The 25,743-nt window shown below is 33.6% G+C and overlaps 2 protein-coding genes across 5 annotated transcripts; one reads left to right on the plus strand and one right to left on the minus strand.

The window, feature by feature from the left end:
- Positions 1–302: 302 nt before the first annotated feature.
- On the minus strand, positions 303–3,780 carry LOC111993811 (RNA polymerase sigma factor sigD, chloroplastic). Its single transcript, XM_024025633.2, is given in 6 exon segments — positions 303–806; positions 1,583–1,783; positions 2,556–2,668; positions 2,671–2,695; positions 2,770–3,000; positions 3,330–3,780. Coding segments are annotated over 6 exon segments (1,296 nt in total). The 5' UTR covers positions 3,774–3,780; the 3' UTR covers positions 303–524.
- A 3,513-nt stretch (positions 3,781–7,293) lies between these two features.
- Positions 7,294–23,953, plus strand: LOC111993835 (structural maintenance of chromosomes protein 5). 4 transcript variants are annotated; one of them, XM_024025657.2, is made up of 30 exons: positions 7,296–7,519; positions 8,976–9,153; positions 9,240–9,393; positions 10,509–10,582; positions 11,635–11,784; positions 11,904–12,008; positions 12,089–12,234; positions 12,986–13,097; positions 13,205–13,360; positions 13,799–13,920; positions 13,993–14,137; positions 14,216–14,281; positions 15,480–15,608; positions 15,744–15,842; positions 15,974–16,139; positions 16,235–16,380; positions 16,542–16,605; positions 16,691–16,815; positions 16,979–17,056; positions 18,305–18,377; positions 19,471–19,574; positions 19,735–19,851; positions 19,933–20,010; positions 20,937–21,036; positions 21,239–21,293; positions 22,363–22,411; positions 22,493–22,580; positions 22,665–22,737; positions 23,439–23,542; positions 23,627–23,953. In XM_024025657.2, the coding sequence occupies exons 1-30, from the start codon at positions 7,482–7,484 to the stop codon at positions 23,686–23,688; spliced, it is 3,156 nt and encodes a 1,051-aa protein (XP_023881425.1). In that variant the 5' UTR covers positions 7,296–7,481; the 3' UTR covers positions 23,689–23,953. The 4 variants fall into 4 exon arrangements, 3 of the variants coding, with proteins under 3 accessions (XP_065616928.1, XP_065616927.1, XP_023881425.1); XM_065760855.1 differs by lacking the exons at positions 23,439–23,542; positions 23,627–23,953 and adding an exon at positions 23,155–23,216 and having other exon boundaries at positions 7,295–7,519; XR_010623966.1 differs by lacking the exons at positions 22,363–22,411; positions 23,627–23,953 and having other exon boundaries at positions 7,295–7,519; positions 23,439–23,479.
- The last annotated feature ends 1,790 nt before the right edge of the window (positions 23,954–25,743 follow it).

The following is a 25,743-nucleotide window of genomic DNA, read 5'->3' on the forward strand; positions in this document are numbered from 1 at the left end:
CAACCCATTATATGGCGACTGAAAAAACCATTCATATATAGTTTTAGCTATATGATTTTTTAACGAGTCTCATGACTTATTTAAATAATTTACATAATAGTCTTATAAATTGTCACATATAATTTATACTTGTTATTAAATCCCTTTTAAAAAATAATTATTGAACTTTACCGGGCCTTGCACACTTGTAAGGTGTTTTTTTTTTGGGTGCGCATTGTTATCACGTGTCTAGCTCATACATATATAGTGTTTGGGTGCGTGACAAGGAACAAACCACATGACAAGCATGATAGAGTGCCCGCTTTACCATCATATTGTACTTGGCACAAATCATCTCTACTCACTTCATCTCTAATGGAAATGGGAATAACCAAAGCATTGAGCATAGGAATGTAAAATTCCGATGTCATGGTCCATGACAGCTCAAAAAAAAAAAAAAAATGATATGGTAAAATGTACAAATCTTAGTTGACATATTCATTTTGTTTCCTATCTTCTAATTCTATTAATCAAATCAAGAACTTCTATACAACATAAAATTCTACTAGATTGTCTTTCATACTTCTCTGTCGTAAATTTGATAATGCAATGACATAGATCTGGCGAACCCTCTCCCTCGACAGCTTTAATAGTCTTCCTATCTCTTCACAGGACCTAGGTGGCTCTCCATTGAGTCCAAAGCGTAATCTCAATATATGTTCTTCTCTTTTGTTAAGTGTCTTGAGAAGTTTATCCACCTCTTGCTTCATTAGCTGTTTCTTGACCATCTTTTCTGGCACTGTTTCTTCCGGCCCTGATATGATCTCCTGCAACAGATTTTGAACTTATGAATTAGATTTAGTCAATGGGGTATTTGTCCTAAATGATATTTCATATTTTAAATAAGCTCTTGTTGCATAAACACAAGACATTGAAGAAATCTAAGGCGCCTGCAATTAACCTCGCTATAAATTAGTTTACAGATAACAGATTAGGCTTCTTACATTAAAGTTTCATTAACTGTGAATTTCCTCATCTCAAGTTTCTCAATCTATTTATTCATGAAAAAAAAAAAAAAGTTCGCCTATCTAATTATTTTTTAACAACAGTAATATTTTATCGTTGCACAAGTTTATCCAAGTTGGATTATCAACTCATCAGGCTGTCTTTGAGTCAATCATATTAATTCTGAACCTTGTTTGAGATACCTAGGTATGAAACTAATTCTAGTCTCAACTATCAAGAAGATATTTGAATTCTTGTGATTTAAAAGCGCCGTATAGCCTCTTGTTGTCATGTCCAGTTTTTCAATCTCATCTAATCCTGCAACCTTGATATGAGGTGGCAAAACAATTCAATGCTTTGTAGGATTAGAATCCAACTGGAGATTTGGATTTTAAAGAATGATCTTCAAAGGTCAGAAATCTCAAATATAGGAAATGCAGGACTCATAACCTTAACTGACATGACAAGGAATGGCTTGAGTTTGAACATTAATACTGCCAGACAGTATGTACATTTGTTATTGAAGAACAATAAACTTCGTTTTGATCAAAGAACTTGATCATTCATTAAAGTTGGGAATAAAGTTCAAGAAAAGAACCTGAAGAGTCATGTGACCTTGATCAGTTACTGCTCGATCCAATGACCCTGGGGGTCTGCTCCTCTCAGAAACAAGTTTCACTGTCAAAATATTCACATTGAGCATTTCAGCAATTTCATCATAGGATGGTTGCCGCCCTAATCTTTTGGTCAAGGTGTTGCTTGCTTCTGCAATTTTCGCCACCATCCTGCTCACATTTCCCTACACACAACAAGCTAACCATACATTCACTAACTACCAGTTTACCTCCCCAAAACTCATATAGAGTGAAGCAAAGATTGTGAAGAGAAAGGAAATCACCATTTTTTTGAAATCTAGTCTTGGTTTTAATAATTTTTTGATAAATTTTAAACAATCTATTGGAATAGAACATCTCAACATGAACATCAGTACTATTACTAACTGTTACAAATACTGGCATCATATCTGAGATTAACTCTAGGAAATACAATCTACAACAACCACAAAATAGAACAACAATAAAAATTAATAAATTAGGCAGGTTTCTATGTTAACACCATCCTAGAGTAAGTAGCATCCTGATTAAAAAAAAATAAGGAAGCAATACAAGGGAAGAATCATAAAGACAAAAATTTAGTTCATTAGCCATTTTTACATATGCAAAGAATTTACTTGAAATACTTCTGCCAGTCAGACATACCATTAGGATTTAAAACACCTCACTCTATTGATATGTTAAACAATAAAGGTGGAAAACATTCATTCTTAGAGTCCAATTCAGGCTAATGTGCACATATTAAAACTAACAAGCATAGTAAAGTTATAAGAACTATCATGCACCAAGTAGAGATTCTCAACTATCAAAAAAAAAAAAAAAAAGTAGAGATTCTCAAAGAAGAATCCTTAATTATTTAAGTCATTTTGAGCAGAAGAGAATGGTCAGCAGTTAGATTGGCTGAACTAAAAAGTTGCATTGAAAGTAAATATACTGTTAATATATGCAGTTTCTCACTGGTAATCTCACTAATCTAGTGTCAGTTGCTATGGCTCTAATAATAGCCTGCTTAATCCACCAGTAAACATATGTTGCCAACTTATGTCCTCTTTCAGGCTCAAATTTCTCTACCCCCGAAGAAGGCCTATGCTCCCTTCCTGTAAACACAGCAAAACACATTGTACATCAGCACACTGAAGGAACCAACGTTTAAGAGAAAAATGTAAGTAACCTGAATGAGGTCTTGGAAGCTTAGTCCTCTGCCTTGATAACCTTTGGCAATGGAAACCACCAGTCTACGGTAGCTCCGAGCAATCTTCTGTCTTGACTCTCTTCCATCACACAAAATCTTATCCACACTACTCCTTTTCATCCCTATGGCCTTGGCCAACTGTTTTGAGGTTGGCTCACAGCCTCGAGCTTCCCTGACTCCTATTCTCATCCCTTCCAGCCTTGCTCCCTCCTGTCAATTTGCAAACACTTATTTTTTCCCCTTTTGATGGAGATAATACTGAATTTCATTCTCAAATTTCAAACTTTTATTGATTAAGTGATTGTTATTATTAGAACACACTACCTTAACATTTGAAAATTTCATAACATAACCATTGGAATATACTAGTAAAGCAATTAGAGTTAAAATTCTTGAGGTTGTAAACAAATTATGTAAAGGAGGTTATTAACAAATTCAAATTCAAATTCAAAGTTCAGACCCCACAAGACATACTAAAGTCACTTCAATAATACCATAAGTAAATAGCAGCCATTCTACAATTTTACTAGCAAACCTACCTTGAGGCATAAACAAAGCTCTGCCTCCTCCCTTGGACTCAAATTCCCAGACTTAACAGACCCGGATGAAATTCTCCAACTTTCACCAATTTTTTCCTCCATCCCTTTTCTCCTTCTCCTCCTCCTCTTCCTCCTCACTCCTAAGCCACCACTCCCATACCTCACCAATACATTATCATTCTCTCTGTCACTCCACACCTCACCAATCTCAGCTGCAGCCAACACAGCATCTCTAGCAGCCTGAGCTGCTTTATGGGCTAGTGCAACTGCTTCTGCAGCTGCAGCAATGACTAATGCATCGTTGGAGACTATGTTAGAACCAAATTTAGTAGAAGATGTAGAAACATGCAATTGGGGTTGGAGAGGGTGGTGGGTTTTGAGTGAAGAAATGGTTGGGAGAGTTGGAGAGTGAGTTGGAGATGAGCATATGGTGGTGATGGCCATAAAGAGTAGATTGAGTGGGTGAGTGAGTGAGTGAGTAGAAGCTTAGACTTTAAATTAGCACATTAGAGTTTGTAGATGTTTTTGGGAGATATTTCTTTCCATGCAGGACAAATGTGCTGTTTGTTTCATTGTTGCAGATAAGATAAAAGGAAGTGATGGCACTCTATGTGTGGATGTCATTGATAATGCGACTCATTGGATTAATATGGCTATGTAGCCATGTAGGTGTTGTTCATTTAGTTCTAGGATTTAAAGTAGTTTAAAATATAAAAATATATATTGCATTTAGAAACAGAACTCACTTGATATCAATTCATATATGTAATTCAATGACAATATTTTATTGCCACTTTTAAAAAATGTAAAAAATTCACATTTTTCTTTAAGAAAAGCATAGAATATAGACACATTAAAAACCTCCAGTTATTTATAAAATTCTAATAACTTCTTGGAACACTTTTTTATCTCCTTTCCGGTTCCTCTCTTAGTCCAAGTTATATATATATATATATATATATATGTGTGTGTGTGTGTTTTATTTTTATTTTTTATAATAATCTTATGTTTCATGATAATTGCTCGTAACAATCAAGCCAAAACAATAATGCTCTATTTTATAAAATAATAATAAAGAGGGCCCGATACTTTATATGGTAACTTTACTTAGATGCACCATTTTTCTTATTAAAAAAGTTATATTATTTTTATTTCTCAAATAATAAAGATTTTATTTTTATTTTGGCTAAGGGTCTTATAGGTGAAGGAGAGTAGTATTTTGTATTTCTCTTCATGGGAACAAGATAACCCCATCACACTTGTGGTAAGAAAAAAAAAAGTAATTTCCTTAATATTGCTAGTGAAGTTGGTATTTTTTTCCCTAATAAGAATGTCTAGAACTCTTAGAACACATGACTATTTTTTAGTGAATTTAAAATGGTCAGTTATGATGCATCACTTTTGCATGAATCTATTATTGACACCACCTTCTTTTACATGCCATTGTCACCACTTTTGTTATTCGTTAAAAATGTTTTATTATAAAATTTTTTGTAAAAATAAGTAATAAATAATGTAAGGATAAATTATAGTTAACACCCTTGAAGTTTTGGCTAATGTTAACTAAGTCAAAGATATTAAAACTAAACCGTCACTCCTTTTTTTGCATTGTTAATGTGATTTGGGACCATATTGATAAGTTTTGAAATGTTTTAAATCTTGTGAGAGTGCTTTTTTTTTTGCACTATGGCCCGAGGATCCTGGGCCGTGTGAGGGGTACTTGGTGGACTGGGATCAATTCCCCGCAGCTAACATGCTGATTTAAGAATTGACTTGTGCACAGAAACAAACTTCCTACAATTACAAACAACTAAAAAAAGTATTTGTATTGAATAACATTATAACAGTAAAGGAAATGCATAATAAGTGAAATAAAATGCGAAGAACATGTTAGGGATCCTCCGATTGATGAGGTATGTTTCATTAGTTTTCCTTTTCTTTTAAAAAAACTGTGATTACAAAGCTCACTAAAACATGGTGCAAGGTTCAAGTGAGTTCAAAAATTACAGACTTTGATAGCCATTCAGGCTTCAAAGACTTGCAAAGTTTGAATCCGTTGAATCCGAGCGTGTAATGTAGTGGCTGTTTCGGGGATCCCGGGAATAAGCTCCTCTGTTTTTCCTTTTGTTTAACAGAGTATCTCCTATATCTTTTGAGACTTTTAGAAAAACAACTCTCAGTGTCCTAACGAATGGTCTATGTCTCTCCCTCCAAAAATTGAATTCTATCTCTTCCTTTCCCCCCTTTTTATAGCACAGTGGCGGGCTCCCGGGGGTACTATCAATTTTCCTTTTTGCCCTTTGAAGCTGGTTCAGAGCCTGGTTGTCCCAGGGACAGGTTGTTTCCCTTTTTCTTATAGCTCTTCTCTTTTTGTTGCGACAGGATGAAAGTTTCCCAACAAGTTTCCCATTTCCGGATTTCCCCTTGGTTGACCTGAGATTTTTGGCTTTTCTTGCTCCAGCTTTCCCAGCTTTCCCAGCCTTCCCAGTTGTACTTTCTTTGTCTTTTTTCTTCAAATGGTTGGGACCAAATCTCCTGCATTTTTATCTTTTTTTTGTCTTTCTTCGAATGAGGGTCTCCCAGCGTGCCTTTTGTCTTTCTTTTCCTTATCAAGTCTGCTTCAGTTTCTCCTCATGCGTCCGGAGATCCTCTGGCTCTGGTATTGCTTCTGGGCGTCCCGACCCAAGTCTCCCTTCTGGGCTTGGTTGCTGTTTGCTTTATCTGTTTTTCTTGGGCCATTTTCTTCGTGGACTTCTGAATCAAGTCTTCTGGGCTTCCTTCTTTTTTCTTTCTTTTCCCCTTCCTTTCTTGTATTGTGAGAGCCCATCCTTTCTCTCTTTTTTGTGAAATGGGCCCAAGGTCTTTTTTTTCACCTCTTTTCTTTTTGGGCCTATTTTGTGGCTGTTTAATTATTTTGTACCTCAACAAATCTAAACTGACATTAGCTCAAACCTAGTTCAAGACATTAGCTGACATTAGTCTATACCTAAGGAGTTGACTGTATTTTACCCATAATGATATATAAAAAAAGTTAATGGATTGTATGCTCAACTGCTTAAATCTCTATGGTCCAGAATAAGAAATATGAGATTTAATCCTCGCCTACACCAAAAACTAATTTGTATTTTAGTGTGATGATAAATAACACAATTATTAGAAGTGAACGTCATAAGTTAAAACTCTATCAAAAAAAGAAAAGTTAACAGATGCCTAAGACGCTTAAATAATAGGTTATATATGTAAAATTGCTAATTTAAAAACTCCTAAATTTTAGCTCTCACCTAAAACATAACTTACAAAATAGGACAACTCTTCTATTAGTTTTCAAACTCAATATTCAAAAATGCTCCAATTCTCCTATATTCCTTCAATTAGTGTATATTTGGGAACAACTTATTTAACTGAAAATTGAAAAATTTTTAAAGTACTGTAAATTTTTTGACAGAAATAATACAATAGAACCTATGAATAGTACTAAAAAGTATAATAAGACCTATAAATAGTACAAAAAATAAGTTAAATAGTAGAAAAAATAAACTAAACAATAAAAAAAGTTGACTTTTTAAGCCCATGTCAAATGCACACTCTCGTTTTCAACTTTTATTTTTTGCGTTTTATCAAGAGTTACCTTTTTCTTTTTAATTTCGATTTCCCTTACTCCCTGTTCTCATTACATTTAATTTGGTTTTTTTTTTTCACCTCGAATATATAATATGGTTAAACATATGCTTAAATTTCAAACAGTGATGAATAGAAAATTAAAAGACTATACAAAAAAAAAGAAAAAAAAAAAAAAGAAGAGAGCCGCGTGCGGAGTGTGTGCAACGAGGCTAGTGTATATATATATATATATATATATAAAAGATTTATAATATTTTATTCTTTTAGAAAGTCAATCTTCTTAAGTCTTAACGAGTCTGGACCCGGGTCCAACAACCCCTGAATATATATGATGTGTTTTCTCGTTTGGCGCCAATTCTCACATTCTCGAACCTAGTGCCTCTCTCTCTCTCTTTCTCTCACACTCTTTCTTCCTCTCTCAAACCCTAATTTTCACTCCCATTTGTCCTTAATCCCCAAATCAACCGCCTAGGGTTTCACAAAGTCTCCGATTTTCCAACACAACACACACACTCTGATCAATCTTCCTCAATGGCCGAGCCTCGCGCCAAGCGAGCAAGAATCGAAAGGTCCGTACACTTCTCTCACTCTCTCAGCTATATTTATGTCTCTGTCTGAGTTCTTGTGAGCGTTTTGAAGTCCACGATTTAGTCTGTGGTGTGTTTTTTTGATGTTCTGTGATGGCGACATTGTCCTTGGTGTAAACATTGTACAGCTTTAGGGTTTTTTTTTTTTTTGAAATTTTCTTTGTTGGTTTTTAGTTAGAGGACTGTTTGGCTGCTGAGAAAATGTAGGGGAAGTGAAAAAGATATAGAATTGATGAATTCTTACTCTGAATTTGAGGTTTTTGATGCTCTGTGATGGTGACGTTGTCCTTGGTGTAACACTGTACAGCGTTAGGATTTTTCTGTTTTTTTAAAATTTTGAAATTTTCTTTGTTGGTTTTTAATTAAAGGACTGTTTGCTTGCTGAGAAAATGTAGGGGAAGTGAAAAAGAAGTAGAAAATTGATGAATTCTTACTCTGAATTTGAGGTTTTTGATGCTTTGTGATGGTGACGTTGTCCTTGGTGTAACACTGTACAGCGTTAGGATTTTTTTTAAAAATTTTTTTGAAATTTTCTTTGTTGGTTTTTAATTAAAGGACTGTTTGCTTGCTGAGAAAATGTAGGGGAAGTGAAAAAGAAATAGAATTGATGAATTCTTTCTCTGAATTCGAGGTTTTTGATGCTCTGTGATGGTGACATTGTGCTCGGTGTAACACTGTACAGCGTTAGGGTTTTTGTTTGTTTGTTTGTTTTTTTATTTAAATATTTGAAAATTTTCTTGTTGGTTTTTTGTTTTAGGACTGTTTGGTTGCTGAGAAAATGTAGGGAAAGTGAAAAAGATATAGAATTGATGGATTCTTACTCTGAATTCGAGGTTTTTGATGCCCTGTGATGGTGACATTGTCCATGGTGTAACACTGCACAGCGTTAGGGTTTTTGTTTTTTTTTTTAAATTTTTGAAATTTTCTTGTTGGTTATTAGCTAAAGGACTGTCTGGTTGCTGAGAAAATTTAGGGGAAGTGAAAATGAAATAGAATTGATGAATTCTTACTCTGAATTAGAAGTTTTTTACTCATTTTCAATAAGCATTCAAATGGAAGAAATTTTTTTTTTAAAATAAAAGTTTTTCAGAGTATTTTAAAGCAAATTAATTTTAGCTTTTATTGGTCAAATCCTTGTTATCACATTTTTGGTTCTCTCATAACTTTTTTTTTTGCTATAAAGGAAGCTTCTTTGTGCACTGTTATGCTTGCTGCTCTTATATATATAGTGTTAAAGTTTTGGGTTCCAATTCTAACGAAAAGTATTAAACTTTTCATTAAATGAGACCCGTAGAAACAAACAAATCCACTCATTTGAGATTAATACTACTATTAAGCTTACACGAACCTGTTTTCCAAAATTTTGTGTCCAATTATTTATTCTACTTTGTTAGAGTTGTATTGGAGGATCAATGTTTTTTAAACTTTTCTTTCTCAGAGGGGAAGATGATTATATGCCTGGAAATATAATAGAGATTGAGCTCCAAAATTTCATGACGTTCAATCACCTGAAATGCAAACCGGGATCGCGCCTGAACCTTGTAATTGGGCCGAATGGATCTGGGAAGAGCTCTCTTGTGTGTGCCATTGCGCTTGGTCTAGGTGGTGAGCCTCAGGTTAGTTAAAGGCTGATGCCTTATTTGAATACCCTACCTTATGTTTCTTCATACTATATAATGATGGGGGAATTTGTTTCATGCAGCTGCTTGGGAGGGCGACGAGCGTTGGAGCATATGTGAAGCGTGGAGAGGAATCTGGTCATATTAACATTTCATTGAGAGGGGACACTAAAGATGAACAGATTAACATTACACGTAAAATTGATACACGTAACAAGTCTGAGTGGTTGTTTAATGGTAAGATATTTAGTACTTTAAGTATTGACTGAACCTGGCCTGCCTGGGCTTTGGACAATCCTAGAGAGCCGCGGTTGGGTCTTGGCCTAGAGCTGCCCTGGCTTGTGTAGATCATTTCTACTTCATTTATTAATTTCCCCCCTACTTTTAATTCCTACCTCCATCCCATATTGTATGTCATGTTTAGAAAATTCAAATTTTTAAGGGAACATCATTCAGTGCCTTCCCTTTTAGTGAAAAAGGTACAAAATTTCAAAACTACCCTAGTTGATTTAATCTCAAGTGAAAGAATGACACTATTTTTAAATAAATTAAAGCGTAAGTTAGGAAATTTATTTATTAACTTTTTAAAGGGGACTACATGTTGGGACATCCCAAAATGGAATAGAGAACCAACAATTTGGGACAGAGTTAGTACAAAACATTGGAGCTAAAATGGCTAAAATACAAGGAATTTATATTAAACATCTCACATTCAGATCACATTCAAAGTTAATACATGTTGAGGATAACATATTAAAATCAGACTCTATAGGCCAAAACTTTTGGCCCAAGCCCAAAATTTTGAACCAGGCATAAATGTGTATGTTCAAGTTTTGCAAGATATTACTTTTTTTGTAATGTGAAAGCATACTTAAACTTTCCTTTGAAGCCTTTCTTAGATGAAGATATTGAGGAAACCTCACTTGAGGTGCCATTTTAAGTAATAAGCGCCCCAAAAGAACTAAAAACCAAAGGGGAGGGGGCATTTTATTTAATATCAAGTCATTGTAATGTTTTCACCATTATAAAACAAAATCCCATAAAACTTACAAGCAACCTATATTAGCCATTAAATTAATCTCATCCTAGCTGTACATACTTGGCATAAACAAAATAATTAAAAATACTGAAAACCCCTTTTTAATTGCATTTCTCCTGCATTAGATTGAAAATTTTAGCTGTTTAAGTGCAAGAAATATAGGACCTAGCCTGAGTTTTATCTTTTTGCCAAGTATCTCTCTGTCGCTCTCTTTAATGATACATTTATAAAGGAGAGTGGTTTAGCTTTTATAATAAGAACAAAGAAAGCATAACAGTCTAGCCATTTCTTGTCCATCATTTGTTGGTTTCAGGAAAGGCTGTGCCTAAAAAAGATATACTTCAAGTCATTCAAAGGTTCAACATCCAAGTCAACAATTTGACTCAAGTAAGTTTGAAGGATCTAGATTAGGACACACACATCAACTATAAAACATAATTTAATAAATGCGATTCTGCTTCTTTTTACATGTGTGTATATATTTATACATGTTCAATTTCTTATCATGAAGTTTGTAATTGAAATTGAGCTCATTGCCTGAAAGCACACTTATGCATGTCTGTCTGCATTTGGTATGAAACACTTCAGAAATGTTTATCTAATATGGTAATACCTATGCATTGTCCTTAACCTCATATACCAGTCTTCCTGATTGAGTGCCATCATGGCCCTTGTGATCTGCTGGTAGTAGTTTCTTTTCTTCAATTTAGGATCCTGTTGAAGTTCCTTTTTCTCCTCAAGCTGGTGCTTTCTCTTTTGCAGCATGGTGGTACGATTCTGTGACCATATAAGAAACAAATATATTTTGTTTCTTTTATTAGATGTATGTTTTAGCTACGTGTTTTTTGTTATTTTTTTCTTAATATGAATTTCTGGTTTATTGTAAAACTCCTATTTTTTTTCATCCCCCTTTCCATTAGATGCTTTCCCAAATGAAAAAAACAAGTAAACTTTTCTTGTGAACATATCCTTTGTGTAGCATTCAAGGTGCTGCTTGGATTGGTCCATTTGGATGTTTGGGCCTTAAGCCATGCATAGGCCTCATGTATTCTGAAATTGTGTATTTCATGATTTTTAAATACTTGATTTGCAGAGGACATGTCCCCCTTCTTCTCTAATTAGATTTAGATGACTATGGATATTGATAAATACATCTTAATCATGTCTCTAGTAAGTTTATGCGATCGCTTTGATCTTGTATCTACTTTTTTTTCCATCTATAGATTCTTTTCTCCTCTTCTTCTGCTGCTTGCCCCCTCCCCTTCCCATCTCCTTTACCTATCACATGAGTGTTAATTAATATTCATAATATTACGGTGACTATTTATATTTTATGTAGCTGATTATGATTTCACAGCAGGAGACATGCCTTTTAAACTAAATTTACTTTTTCTAAAGAGAGAAGAAAAAAAAAAACCCACCCCCCCCCCCTGATGTAGTTTTTACCACAAGACAGGGTCTGTGAGTTTGCCAAATTAACTCCTGTGCAACTTCTAGAAGAAACTGAAAAGGCTGTTGGTGATCCTCAACTTCCTATCCAACATCGTGCACTCATAGAAAAAAGCCGTGAGCTGAAGAACATTCAGCTAGTGAGTTTCTAAAGACTCACCTTCTTCCTTAATATAGTGTTAAAGGTTTTAAATTATCAGAACCGTACATTTAACACTTTATATGGTGTTGTTATTATTAACAATTTCTATTGATTTAGTCTGTTGAGAGAAATGGAGAGACTTTGAATCAATGGAGGGCACTGAATGCTGAATTAGAGAAAGATGTAGAGCGTGTTCGTCAAAGAGAAGAACTTTTAACAAAGGTTAGCTTTTGTAGGTTTTGTTCATGATCATTTCTATGCTTGATAACATTTCAAATGTTGATTTTTCTGTCATGCTGCAGGTTGAATCCATGAAAAATAAATTACCTTGGCTGAAGTATGACATGAAGAAGGCTGAATATATGGAAGCTAAGGAGCAGGAAAAGGATGCAAAGAAGAAGTTGGATGAAGCTGCAAAAACCTTAAATGACCTTAAGGAACCCATTGAGTATGATGACTTATCTTTGGTTCACCAGATGTGTAGTGCTTATTATAAATTTTTTGATAGATAATAAAAGTTTTATTGATAAGAAAAAAGTACAATGCGTTTACAATAGTAAACTCAATGCATTTGAAGCTTGTGTAGTGCTTAATGTGAATTCATTATCTCTGAGTTTGATTAAATATTGACTTCATAATATGCTAATGACAATGTTTTATCATGTGGCCATTGACATGCTGACATAGTGGCATGTCTCTGTGCTGGTTATGGCACATCTTTATTTCTTTATCTGTTGACTTTAGATATGCTATCTTTGTACTAGAGACAGCTACTCATGGAATTTTCTCCAGGTAGATTTTTGATAATTAACATGCCAAGTTTTCCGTGACATTTTGCAATTATTTCATATTATATTGAATGGACATCTCCACAATGTGGTCAATCTTATGATCTATGTGAGGTCTTGGCGGTCCATGCATTGGCTATCTGAGTTTAAGCTTGGCTAAACTTCAACAATTCTTTTTCATTTATGGTTTTGTGGGGTGATATAGGAAGGTTTTTATCAAAGGTATACCATACTAAGGACATAGGAAAACCTACATAATTGTTGTGAAAAGTGAGTGACTGATTGTGTAGGTTGCATGTTACTGCTTGCATTTTTTTCCTTTCTTCTTTTTGAGATCAATCACTGTTGCAATATGCCATGTTTCATCTTCTAAAGTGTTAGTTTACTCATTAACCAATCAATTGTTTGCAGGAAACAAAAGCAAGAGAAGGCAGTCTTGGATGCTAAATGTAAAAAAGCTGGCCGTCTCATAAATGAAAATTCAAAAAGACTTACAGAAATTATGTCAAATGAAAGCCATTTGGTACTTACAGCTCGCTATCTTTCTTTTAGTTTTTTGGGCTCTTTAATATTTTGTCAGACAATTGTATTTCTTCTGTTGCCTTCAATGTTCATTTACATTTTCTACAGGGGGTGCAAGTACGAGGAAAATATAAAGAAATGGAAGATATGCGGAGGCAAGAAGAGTCTAATAGACAGAGAATAATTAAAGCTAAAGAAGGTCTTGCTGCTGCTGAAGCAGAACTTGAAAATCTGCCTCCGTATGAACCTCCAAAAGATGAACTTGTAAGTAACTTTTCTAGCCAATTATTGATTTTTTCTGGCGGTGTGGGTTGTGATGTGAGTTTATCGACATGTGGTCACTGGAGACTTCACCCACTTACAATATATGGAACTGATTTTGTGGTTAACTGTCTTGAAGTATCTTGAAAAAGTTATGGTTTCTCTTATTTTGCTATCATCAAATGTATTGGTGTACCTATCAAAAAAAAAAGAAAAGAAAAAGAAACAGTTGTATTGGTGCAAGTATAATCTACTAAAATTTTATGTATTTGTTTTCCTTTAAGTAAATTGGAAAATAATGATTAGTTTGAACTTGTGTGTTTTCTGTTGATGATAATTTACCTGATTGCTTTTATGAAAGTCAGTAATTACTGTTTGGTTGCTATTCTTTTGATTTGGTTGATACCTTCACTGTTATTACTGAAAACATTTCTACACCAGGAAAATTTGAAGGCTCAAATCCTGGAACTAGAAGTTTCAGCTAATAATAAGAGGAATCAAAAGTCAGAGAAGGAAAGACTGCTAGGTCAAAAGAAAATGAGCCTCAGGAATTGCCTGGACAGGTAAATTTGAATGAGATTTAAATGTTTCATATGCTTTTTACCTTTTTAATGTCTTTCTGATGATTTTTACAGGTTGAAGGATATGGAGAATACACACAACAAATGTCTTCAGGCATTAGTGAAATCTGGAACTGAGAGGATATTTGAGGCTTATCATTGGGTGCAAGAACATCGCAATGAGTTCAATAAAGAAGTGTATGGTCCTGTTTTGCTTGAGGTATGTATTTTATAATTCGAATTGTTGCTTTATGAATTAATTCTTCTTTCACTTACTTTTTAATAATTTTGTGTTCAGGTTAATGTCTCTGATCGGGTTCATGCAAACTATTTAGAAGGTCATGTCCCCTATTACATCTGGAAGGTATTTTTCCTTCATCTGTATCAAACAGAAAAAAAAAATTAAAAAAAAAAGAAAAAGAAAAAGAAAAAAAGAAGTAAAGTTCTGTACTTTTTTTTCATTTGGGTTCAGCACTTGCTGAGACTTGGATGAGGATCATATTAGGTACCTGAGCTTCTTGTTGGTTTTATTTGTTTTTATTTTAGAGATCTCAGTTACTTAAAAGGAAATTGGGACAAAGGTGGTAGAAAGATTTTGTTAGGTTATGATTTGAATAAGGTCCCATAAGATTTTGATAAACTTGAATAAGACATCAAAGTGAAGGACCGTTAAATTAGTTAAATGCAGTACAATGCTAGTCATAGTATGTCACTTATTAAATTAAAAAAGATGCTAGTATGTCCCAGACAAATGGATTGTATGAACATTTATGTATCAGTTTCTCTCATGTATTTGAACCTTATATGAATCATTAGCATAATGGTTGATTAATTCATCATTTCTTAATAGCTTAAAGTTTTGTAATAAGTGGTAATTTGTCTTGGTATTATAGCTAGTGGTCCTAAGTTTGGATGTTATCACTTGTCACCACTTTCCCTCCCATTTAAAAATTAATATTCCACCTTCGGCCTCTAGGGGATTTCTAGGCCCACATGTGATGGGGAGTGTTTGAATAAATATTCAATGTTTAAATTCACCTCTTCCTATCACTTAAGCTTTTGAGATCAATGTCAGTTTATTAGAAACAAAATTATACTTAATATGAACATTATGCAAGAGAAAACAGAAAGACCCCTGCACATCCCAGGTGCTTTACTCTCAGTCTTTCTGCAATGTTTTTGGATGGATGCACGTAGGATTGAGACCTAGAGTGCTTATAACTATGATCCTTTACATTAGCTTGGTATATGAATAATTCTTACCTATTTTTGGAATCAAGGCATGAGTATTTCAGCTAGACCTTATTTATTTATTTTTTTTCTATTTACTTATGGTATATTCTCTCTTTCCCCATATTTTTATGGGTTGAATTAACCAAGCTTGTGTAATTATTTTGTACTTTTTAATTTTCTTTTTAAGGAATGCTATGTTGTTTATGAAGCATAAAGTTTTTTTATTTATTAATAAAATCATGTTATGTGAACATGATTTTTGTGGGGTGGTGAGGAAAGTTCTTTTTTGACACTAAACTTCTAGTCTTTTTTTTTTGCTTGATTTGCAGTCTTTCATCACTCAAGATCCTAGGGATCGGGACTTTTTAGTAAAAAATTTGAAGTCATTTGATGTCCCAGTCCTAAATTATACGGGGGATGAAGGTCGTGCACCCTTGCCCTTTCAACTAACTAAGGAGGTATGTGACTTGGGCCCCAACTATGTTCTGCAGTTGAATAGTCCAACCATCTTATCATCAAATTTTTTTTTTTTTATTATTATTTTTTGATAAGTAACCATCTTATCATCATTTTGTTTTTTTGATACCAAGCAGATGCATTCGATTGGTATCTATTCTCGGCTTGACCAAGTTTTTAATGCTCCCTATGCTGTTAAGGAGGTTTTGACTAATCAATTTGGTTTGGATCGTTCAGTAAGCTCCCTTAGCTTCCTTGTTCAATTTGTGATGTATTTGACTGAGCCTCATGAAGTTGGGGAGTTTGAAAATGTGGTTTATGATCATGTTTGATATCAGGAGCTTATCTATTTTTCAACTTTGCTCAGTACATAGGGTCCAAGGAAACGGATCAAAAGGCTGATGAGGCTCTACAATTAGATATTCTGGATTGTTGGACCCCCGAAAATCATTATCGGTGGTCTAAATCTAGATATGGTAACCATTTTTCAGCTAGTGTAGACGCCGTGGGTCGCTCAAGTCTTCTTCTGTGTAGTATGTTTCTAGAAAACCCTTAGTCTTGATTAGTGTTTAATCTAAATCTTTACAATTGCATATGCTGCCAATTCTCATCTCTACTCTGCTTCCAGGTTTAGATGTTGGGGAAATAGAAGTTATGAGGTCTAAGAAAATGGAGCTCGAAGAATCCGTTTGTGTGATTGAGGAAAGCCTTGGGTCATTTAAGAATGATCTAAGATACTTGGAGGAAGAAGCTGCGAAATTTCATAAACAGCGGGTATGCTGAAAACATACAAGTTTCCAAAGTTTTTACTGCTGCCTGACTGTTGTGACTGCTGTATGTTTGTGTTGCCAAATATAATTATTGATTCATAACTTATTGGAGTTGATCAAAAATACAAATTTGCATTTGGACTTAATTCTGGATATAAATTGTAGGAGGATATTATCAAGATTTTACAGCATGAGAAGAAAAAACGGCGTGAAATTGAAAGCCTAATTGGTAAGTATAAAATATTACTACATAGAAAAGTGCCAAATTCAATCTTTACATTTACTTTGAAAAATATATTCTTTGGTGATCTTAGATCAAAGGAGAAGAAAATTAGAATCTTTGGACAAGGAAGATGATTTGGATACTCTTATGGCGAAGCTTCTCGATCAAGCTGCAAAATATAACATTCAGCGATTCCATTGTGCAATGGAAGTTAAGGTGAAGTCACTTTCAGGCTCAGGTTTTTTGCCCCCTTTTAGTTATTATGCTGTGACTTTATCTGCTGGTTTATGTCAGAATTAAGAAATAAGCTATCTCTAGTATAGAGATACATATTTTGAAATTTTCAATTGCTTCATTCTTTTTCCCCCCTGTTTTACAGGAGTTACTTGTTGAGGCTGTTTCTTTCAAGCAGAGTTTTGCAGAAGTGCATATGGCATCCATTGAATTTGATGCCAAGGTACTTTTTCTGATTAATTGTCAAGCTGATCTAGAAGTTCATACAAACTTTATTGAAATGTATTAGATACCCATCTTATACTATTAATGAATCTAAAAATCTGTTAGTATGAGGGTGTAAAATTAATTTCTATAGGCTGAAAAAGATCATGTTTGTATTTGTGAATCACTTTTTATTTTTTATTTTTTTGTCTTATTTCTGTAACAACTGAAAGACCTCTCCAAAACTTTATTTAACATGGTTGTTTTCTGTCTTCCTTCCTCCAGAATCCCATGATTTGTTATTTTACTAGGCTTTTGCTCACACAGTTGAGCCTCTTATATTTAAAGTTACAATAAAAAATTGAAATCTATATTGTTTCTGTTTATTATGTCCTTATCTCAGTGAACAGATTGTTTTGTTATTCTTATAACTGTTTGAGGAGCCAACTTTGTTCTATATTGTATAATTAACAATTTTAACACTTGATAATTAATAGTGTTTTTAAAAACCTTTTTCTTAATACTATTAGTTATAAGAATAAAAAAAATACCCTTATTCTTAAATATATTATGGACAGATTTAGTTAGCTTATTTTTTGAAACAGTAACAAAATAATTTTTTTTGCAATTGTGTATTACTCCTCAACATGGAGTTTTGTTCACATGATCAAAATTCTCAATGAGAGTTTATTTTTAAACAAGACAAGTGGACCTTCCTTCAGCCTCCATTACGTATGCTCTTTGTCTTCCTTTTCTATACGTGGCATACTTCAAAATCAGGTGGAGTCCTTTCTAAAAGGCCCAATCTCATGAAGCGGAGGCCGCTAGTTTGAATCTTCCATTCTTCCTCCACTTAGGACCAAAATCCCTTATTAAAAAAGGGTGTCCTTAAATTCTTGAATTTGTCTTGGAGATTTGAATTTTTTAAAAATGAAAATCGTGTAGAAATTTATAAATTTAATAATTCTGTTAAAATATTATTTCTTCTTTTTCTTTCTGTTTTAACTAACATATACAACGACAATAATTCCCATTCCCCCTCCATTATGTATGCTCTTTGCCTTCCTTTTTTATGTTTGTGACCAATTCACACAGCATCCTGCAAGTCTCCTGATGAAGTTTTCTTTTGTCTGTAGGATCTCTGTATGTTATATGCACAATTTTTTCTGTTATTTTGTTGAAGACGTGGCATACCTGTCCCCACTAAATATATCCTCAGTTTCTGATCACTTTCCTGATATGTATGTATTGATTTTCTGACTTGTAGATTAGAGATTTGGAAGTTGATCTTAAGCAGCATGAAAAGTTTGCTATGCAAGCATCACTGCACTTCGAATATTGTAAGTTTCTACTAAAATGTAATTTTTTTTTTTTCTTTGGCTAGAAAATTTTCAAAAATCTTTTCATCTGTTCATGGACTTTGATTGTGACCCTTTTAGTGAAAAATCGTTTAGTTGTGTAGCTTGGGTATACTTCCCATGAACTAGGGCCTTGCCTTTTTTATTACTTATAAAAAAAAATTATGATTTTTTTTTATTCGTTTTGCTTATAAAAGGTATAATTTTAAACTGGCCTTACTGGCATTGCTTACATAAACCGAGTGAGCAGGTGACAACATATTGAGAAATAAACAGATCTTGAAAGTAATTTTGCTTTGTAGTCCTTTCTTTTCAGGAGCTTTTTCTCCTTTAAAGAAAGCTTACACTTGTGATTTTGAAGGTCGGTTAATATTATGGTTCATATTATCATAATTGCTTCATAGATAGTTTAATATGTTTTGGCTTGGTTAAAAAATTTCTTGTGTGATTCCAGTTAGGGATATTTGTGAAGATTTTGTCACTGGAGCTAGTATCATTAAAGTGGCTCAAGAAACCAAAAATGTTCTTGGAGATACTTTTATATATAATGTGTATTTAAGTGATTAAGGAGAAGCCTATGTCTTTGAATATATTATCCTGTTTATGAGATAGGGCCAAATCTAGAAATTAATTATTGGTAAAATTGTGTGCCAAATGGCTTTTTAGTATTAGTTTAAGAAGTTTGACATGATTAGTCCACAACCTTTTGTATAATATTTTATGCTGAAAGTTTTCTTCCAATTTAATAAAATTTGCTTATTAACTTGTCAATATATATATTACAATTAAGTTCCACCAAAGTTTTGATTCATTCTTCTGAGTGATGGAATTTCGATGTCTTAGTGAGGTATTGGTGAGTTGGTATCATTTATCATCTTGGCAATAGCTATCAAGAGTGTAAGAAACTGATTGAGACTAACAATATTTTTGCCATGATGTCTTCTCAATAAGAATTCCCACGTATTATATTGTCCTCTAAGGATTGCAAGTTGTATATTTTGGAAGCCATGATATCAAATTATGTGAACTATATTTCTTGTGAAACTGACTATATTCCATTTTACTTCTTGTTAAGGTAAGAAGGAGGTAGAGAATTTTAGACAGCAGCTTTCAGCTGCCAAGAGGCAAGCAGAATCAATAGCTACGATCACTCCAGAACTTGAAAAGGAATTTCTTGAGGTTTGTATTATGGCTTAAAGTTGAAACAGGTCAAACATTGTCTAATATGCCAGTCTCATGACTAGTTTCACTTTAAGAATGTATTGTTTTCTTCAGTGCTTCATATTTTCATGGATCTTTATTCAAGAAACATTCTAATTTCTTCTGTGTTGACATGTAGATGCCTACTACTATTGAGGAATTGGAGGCTGCCATTCAAGATAATATATCACAGGCTAATTCTATGCTTTTTTTAAACAACAATATTTTGGAAGAATATGAACACCGTAAAAATCAGGTAGTGTTCTGCCATCTTTAGTATAATTTGTACTAGTTTCTATTATATTTTATTTTAACTGTAATTAAAACCATGTCACAGATAGAAGATCTTGCAAAAAAACTTGAAGCAGATAACAAGGAGCTGAGGAGGTGTTTAGCTGAAATAGATAACTTGAAGGTGAGTGAAGTTTAGTTGCCTCATTACATAGCCAGGGTTCTGTGAAGTTACTATTTCTCTCCTTCAATCCCTTCTCACTAGTCATCATCCTCTGATCAAAGTTAATGTAAATGGGATAAGCCAATAAAACATATATTCTCCGCATAATTTAATGCTGAAGCTAAAGACTATTACTTTAATCATTAGAGGACAGGGAAGACAATGTGCATGGATTGCTACATGTTGCTAAAAAAGATTACCTATTGCGCAGCTCACCCCCTCTTTCTTGTTCTCTCACCTTCGCTACCAGTGAATTCACAAGGCATAAAATCAATCTATTCTTTTATCATTCCTCCTTTTGAGTTCATCTAGAATTTCCATGTAACAGTAGTCAATTGAATATTATCTAGATGACTAAAATCAGGGTAAAATTATTTTGCATCTCTTTCTGAAATGTTGATCTTAATCATCATAGCATCTGGCTGGCTAAATTATTTGGTAATTCATCTGGGTAACTTTTGGTTTCAATTAAAACCTAAACAAGTCCTGGTGTTTAGTTTTTGAAAAAAAAAAGAAGATCCAGGTGTTTGGTTTCCTTTTAAATGGATTGATATAATTGTATGGTTTTTATATTGTTTTCATTGTATACATGAATCTCATGAATGGCTAGAAATTATTAGATGGGAAGAAACTAGCATGTTCCCAAACTCAAGCCAATATTGCTCCTCACTTCTTGTGTCAAAATTATAGGGAATGAATAAACGGAATAATTTTCTTGCCAAAAAGAATAATCTGATCCTATCATAGCATATTATTAATCTTGTATGCTTTTAGTTTTTTCCTCATCTCCTCCTGTAGTACTGCCTCAATTTATATGTTTTGATATTGATATGTATTTATGTTGTCTAATTTTTCCTGTGCAATGTCCTAATTTTAAATTGGTGCAGGAAAATTGGCTTCCAACATTAAGAAATCTTGTTGCTCGGATAAATGAGACTTTCAGTCGTAACTTTCAAGAGATGGCTGTCGCAGGAGAAGTTTCATTGGGTATTCATTGCTTTGCTTATAGAAAATGTACCTTATGGCCAGTTTGGATGGAAGGAGAGGGTGGGGGAGTGAAGGGGAGTAGAGTAGAGTTGGCCAGAAATTGGCAATTGCCAGCCAACTCTCTTCTACTTCCCCCTCCCTCTCCCTCCATCCATTATAGTGTTCTTTCTCAATTATTTTATTTAATGTTTATTTTTCTCAGATGAGCATGACAAGGACTTTGATCAATTTGGAATACTTATAAAAGTCAAGTTCAGGTAACTGCAGCTTTGGATTTGTTTTATATTTTTAGTAAAGCACATTTCATATGCTACTGGGAATTTTGCTTCTTTAAGCACACCCCAAGGGGTATCACATTAGTTGGGGACCATACCTTGTGAAGTGGAGGTCACTATGAAGCTCCCATTATCCCTCTCCTTGGGGGCCAAAATGAATAAAAAGTATATATTATTTTTTAACGTGTGAGTTCTGGCAGTTTTATTTGGGTCTTATTGCCAAACTTCTCTATAATAGAAACCTGCCTTTTGAACAAGGGATCTGGATTGTTAAGCTAGAATCAGTTTAATCAAAATATATACTTAAAACAATTACAGTAAAGAGAGATAATTATGAGCTGAATATTATCTCGTGTAGTCAGCCAGTATGCACTTTAGATATTCAGTAGTTACTGCCTTTAATTACAACTTTACCTTGAAGGCCGATCATCTAAACTTTGAAATTGTTGACTTGCAATATGTCAAAAAATTTGGATTAGCTCTCTTGACGTTTTTACTTCCTGCTTACCAACTAAATAGCATGGAAAAAGGCGGATCAGATCTCTTTATAACATTTTGGATGTGCTATTACCAATCTAGTTAGAAAGAAACAGTTAGCATGATGCTATAATACTGATAGAAATGTGTCAGAAGATTTACAAACAGTACTAAGGAAGTATCATTCATCATCCCAAGATGTCTGGCATCTGACAATCTGGGTTGAGACTGTTTGATGAAGATGATGTAAGTAGAGCTTTCAAAGCTATGAATGTGGATAAAGCCTCAAGAGTCAAGACCATATTCTATGATTGCCAATGGTGTTTGAACAGGGTCCTTAAAGGTCCTTTGGTAATATGAATATCAAGGATTTATATATTATGGTCCATTGTGATTTAGAGATAAATTTATTCATTAAACTACTTATCAAAAAAGATAAATTTATTCTTTATAATGTCGATATACATTCTTTTCATTTATAATTTCTTTGTCTTGTGCTCTTTAAATTTGCTTTTGAATCATATCGAACCACTTAGGCTCAAGCTTTCATTTGGTTTCACCTTTTGCATTTAAGGCAAGCAGGACAGCTCCAAGTTCTCAGTGCCCATCATCAGTCTGGAGGGGTATCGAATCTTTTTGTATTTATGTATTGATTGCTTTTGTGACAGTTGTTTTTGATGTGTCCTAAAATTTCCTTCTTCTAGGAACGGTCGGTATCAACCATTCTTTATCTTGTTTCTCTCCAAGATCTTACAAACTGCCCATTTAGGGTTGTTGATGAGATAAATCAGGGTTAGTCACTGTATCAAGTGTTTTACAAATTCTTACTATATTAATACAGCTCATAGAATTTATTTTGGCCTCCAAATTCTGCAGGGATGGACCCTATAAATGAACGAAAGATGTTCCAGCAACTAGTGAGAGCTGCCAGCCAACTGAACACACCACAGTAAGAACACTTGTTTAACCTGATAATTGCTGTCTACATATAATTTGCAAGCTTGATCAGTTGCATGTCTGTCTCATCATGTTCAAATGGTGGTTATATTAAAGGCTTTTAGAAGGTTGTAACTACAAATGGTTAAGGAATTTAGTTTAGGTGTCTGGTGTAGGTAGTAGTAGTTGGCTATTGCTTTTGTTGAAAAAGCACATAAACACCCAGAACTTTAATATTATTTTTCTTTATCTCACCTCAAAAGTAGCACAATTGGGTCAGGACCATGCATCCATGAGGCACTAGTCTAGTTCAAATCTTTGCTTTCTACCTGCTTAGGGACAAAAATCGCATATTAAAAAAAATTTTATTTTTCTCTATGTCAAATTTGTGGGGCTAATGAGCCTACTGTGTCCCACATGCAATCTGCAGTGACTGCTGAAATCTGCTTGGAGGGACACTCATCATTTTGTCCTACAAAAGAAACAATTACACTTGGATTCTGGTGAAATGGCAATTCTTTTCTTTGAATGTAAAGCATGAGGATTATTAGATTGAGAGCTTAAATAAAATATTTATGTACTGAACCATTACTGTTTAATGCAACAAAATTGTTATTTCATTTCTTGTAGTTGACAAAAACAAGTTATAGGTCTCTTAAACTTTCTTTCCAAAAATGCAAAGATGGCTGAAGTATCAGTTTCATCAATATGCAGGTGTTTTCTACTGACTCCAAAGTTGCTACCTGATTTGGAGTACAGTGAGGCATGTAGCATTCTGAATATAATGAATGGGCCTTGGATTGATCAGCCCTCAAAAGGTAATGGTAACACCAGATAATCTCTATCTATTTGTTTTGCTTATAAGCAACTGACTGGCATGACTTTGTGTACTGTTTATTCAGTGTGGAGCAGTGGAGATTGCTGGGGATCTGTCACAGGTTTGGTTGGAAAAACTCAATGCTGAAAAACAATATCAAACTCTCAAGTTCAAATGTCCTCACTTTATGATTTTTTGTTTAAAGAAAATTTAGGGCAGCGATTGTATCCATCAGAAGTAGCCCATTTTTTGCACCATATCAGTTGGTTATGTATAATAGTTTTGGCATGTAATTATATCTCCTTTTGCCATTGTATAGATTATCCTTTCCTTTAATAGTTAATAATTAGTCTAATTTTTTATATATATAAAAGATGGGTCCCATGGAGGAATAGAATTGGGTGTGAACCAATCTATTACTTAAGTTCGAAGCATTTTATGTGGCATACTACTATTGGTGGTTGTAAAAATATAGTTTTACTAAAACCCAATCCGTATCAAATTTGAACTCATTTACAATTTAATATTCTTCTGTACGTCATTGAAATATGCAAGTTTATTCGCTTGTGGAAAAAAAATTCTCCTAAAAAAATCTACAGAATTTTAATCTCAAAGGGTACTTGAATGGGTTTAGTATAACTTATCTCACAATTCGTTAAAAGTTATCATGATTTTTAGTGAAGCTTGTAGTGTGCCTTGTGTTAGAACTTAGAACCTTGTTTGTGTTTATTTCTCAAGGAAAAAAAAAAAAAAAAATCTATTTTGGGATTCTCTCACCAAAATAAAAAATTATACTTCTAGTACATCTTTTGGTAGTTGAGGTCTTTATGAGTTACTTCAAACATCTAGCATAATTCTAAGGAATAAAATAAAATTTACTTAGGTAACAATTTTTATAAGAATTAATTATTGTAACTTAATGATACCGCAATTTCTTTCTAAACATATATATATATATATATGTATATGTATATAACCTGCCTGAGTATAATTTTTAGTCATCTGAATCACAACTTTTTTGGCTACTTGAATAAATTATTGAGACATGGCAAATATATGGATATGCAACAATAATTGTTTGTCACAATACGATGATCCAAGAATCACAAATGGTAGAGTTTTTGAAGATGCTTTGTTTTACTTATGTTAGAAATTAGATTAGATATGTAAGAAATTGTAGTCTTGTATATCGTTGGTTATAATATACACCCTCCCACCCCCCCCCCAAAAAAAAAAATCTAAAGATCAATAGCACTCTTGTTTGAAACTTAATAGAATAATAAAACTCACTTCTTGAATTTTTTGTTTTGTTTTGGGGAAGCTACAATATTTTCACAACAAATCATAGGTGGTTAGTTGTTATTGATTCTAATTTGAACTTATTATTGAAATTACTTTTTTGCGCCATCAATTATAACTCGTAACAATCTACTACTTAGAATTTGTTGTGAAAGTGTTATGGATATAGCATTTCTCTATAAAGAAAAAATGGTACATCATAACTAATATAAGGAATGATTATTACTTCATAATTATTGATAATAAAATATGAAATTACCATCACTTCATAATTAATAAGGATCAATAGCACTCATCTTGAAAATTAAGGGATCAATATCACTTGCTCATTCTTGGCTTTTTTTTTAAAAAAAAGAAAAATTTTATTTAGAGTAATGTTAATGACACACCCAAATCTACACCTATGTGTCAACTCTTAATTAGATTTTAGCATTTTCAAGTACATGTGGTAGATCCAAGCAAAAGTGTTTAAATTCAATCAAGTGTTGACACATAAGCAGGGTGTGAATTTGAGTGTAGGTTGGAGCGTGTCATTAGCATTACTCATTTATTTTTTGGAAGTAAAGCCATGCATTAATCAATAGACTATTACTTCATAATTAAAATAAGGAAGAACTATTACTTCTTAATTAATTTTCCATTATTATATATGGATAGATTATCAATTCATAATTAATAACAACAAATGGAAGGACTATTGCTTCATAATCATTGTAGGGAAGAAGGGCCCAGATATAGGTATTGGGCCGTGGGCCGTGTCCGAGGACGTCAGTTAGCCCGAGGACAGGTAAATACTAACGAGGGCATATCGGTTAATGGGTCGTGAAAGAAATCTGGTCATAAGGAACTGGAATCGTTGTCTGAGGAGAAGTGTCTCCTCGGCTAGATAGAGTAGAGATCAAA

The sequence above is a fragment of the Quercus suber genome, unplaced genomic scaffold, assembly GCF_002906115.3.
Source record: "Quercus suber isolate HL8 unplaced genomic scaffold, Cork oak 2.0 scaffold_384, whole genome shotgun sequence".
NCBI classification, from domain to species: Eukaryota; Viridiplantae; Streptophyta; class Magnoliopsida; order Fagales; family Fagaceae; genus Quercus; species Quercus suber.

Bases quoted from the DNA above. Each gene is read 5' to 3' on its own strand.
- LOC111993835 (XM_024025657.2), top strand. From the start codon at position 7,482: ATGGCCGAGCCTCGCGCCAAGCGAGCAAGAATCGAAAG. The intron at 16,381-16,541 runs GTATGCTGAAAA...TATAAATTGTAG, and splicing joins CGAAATTTCATAAACAGCGG to GAGGATATTATCAAGATTTT. The intron at 23,543-23,626 runs GTAATGGTAACA...CTGTTTATTCAG, and splicing joins GATTGATCAGCCCTCAAAAG to TGTGGAGCAGTGGAGATTGC.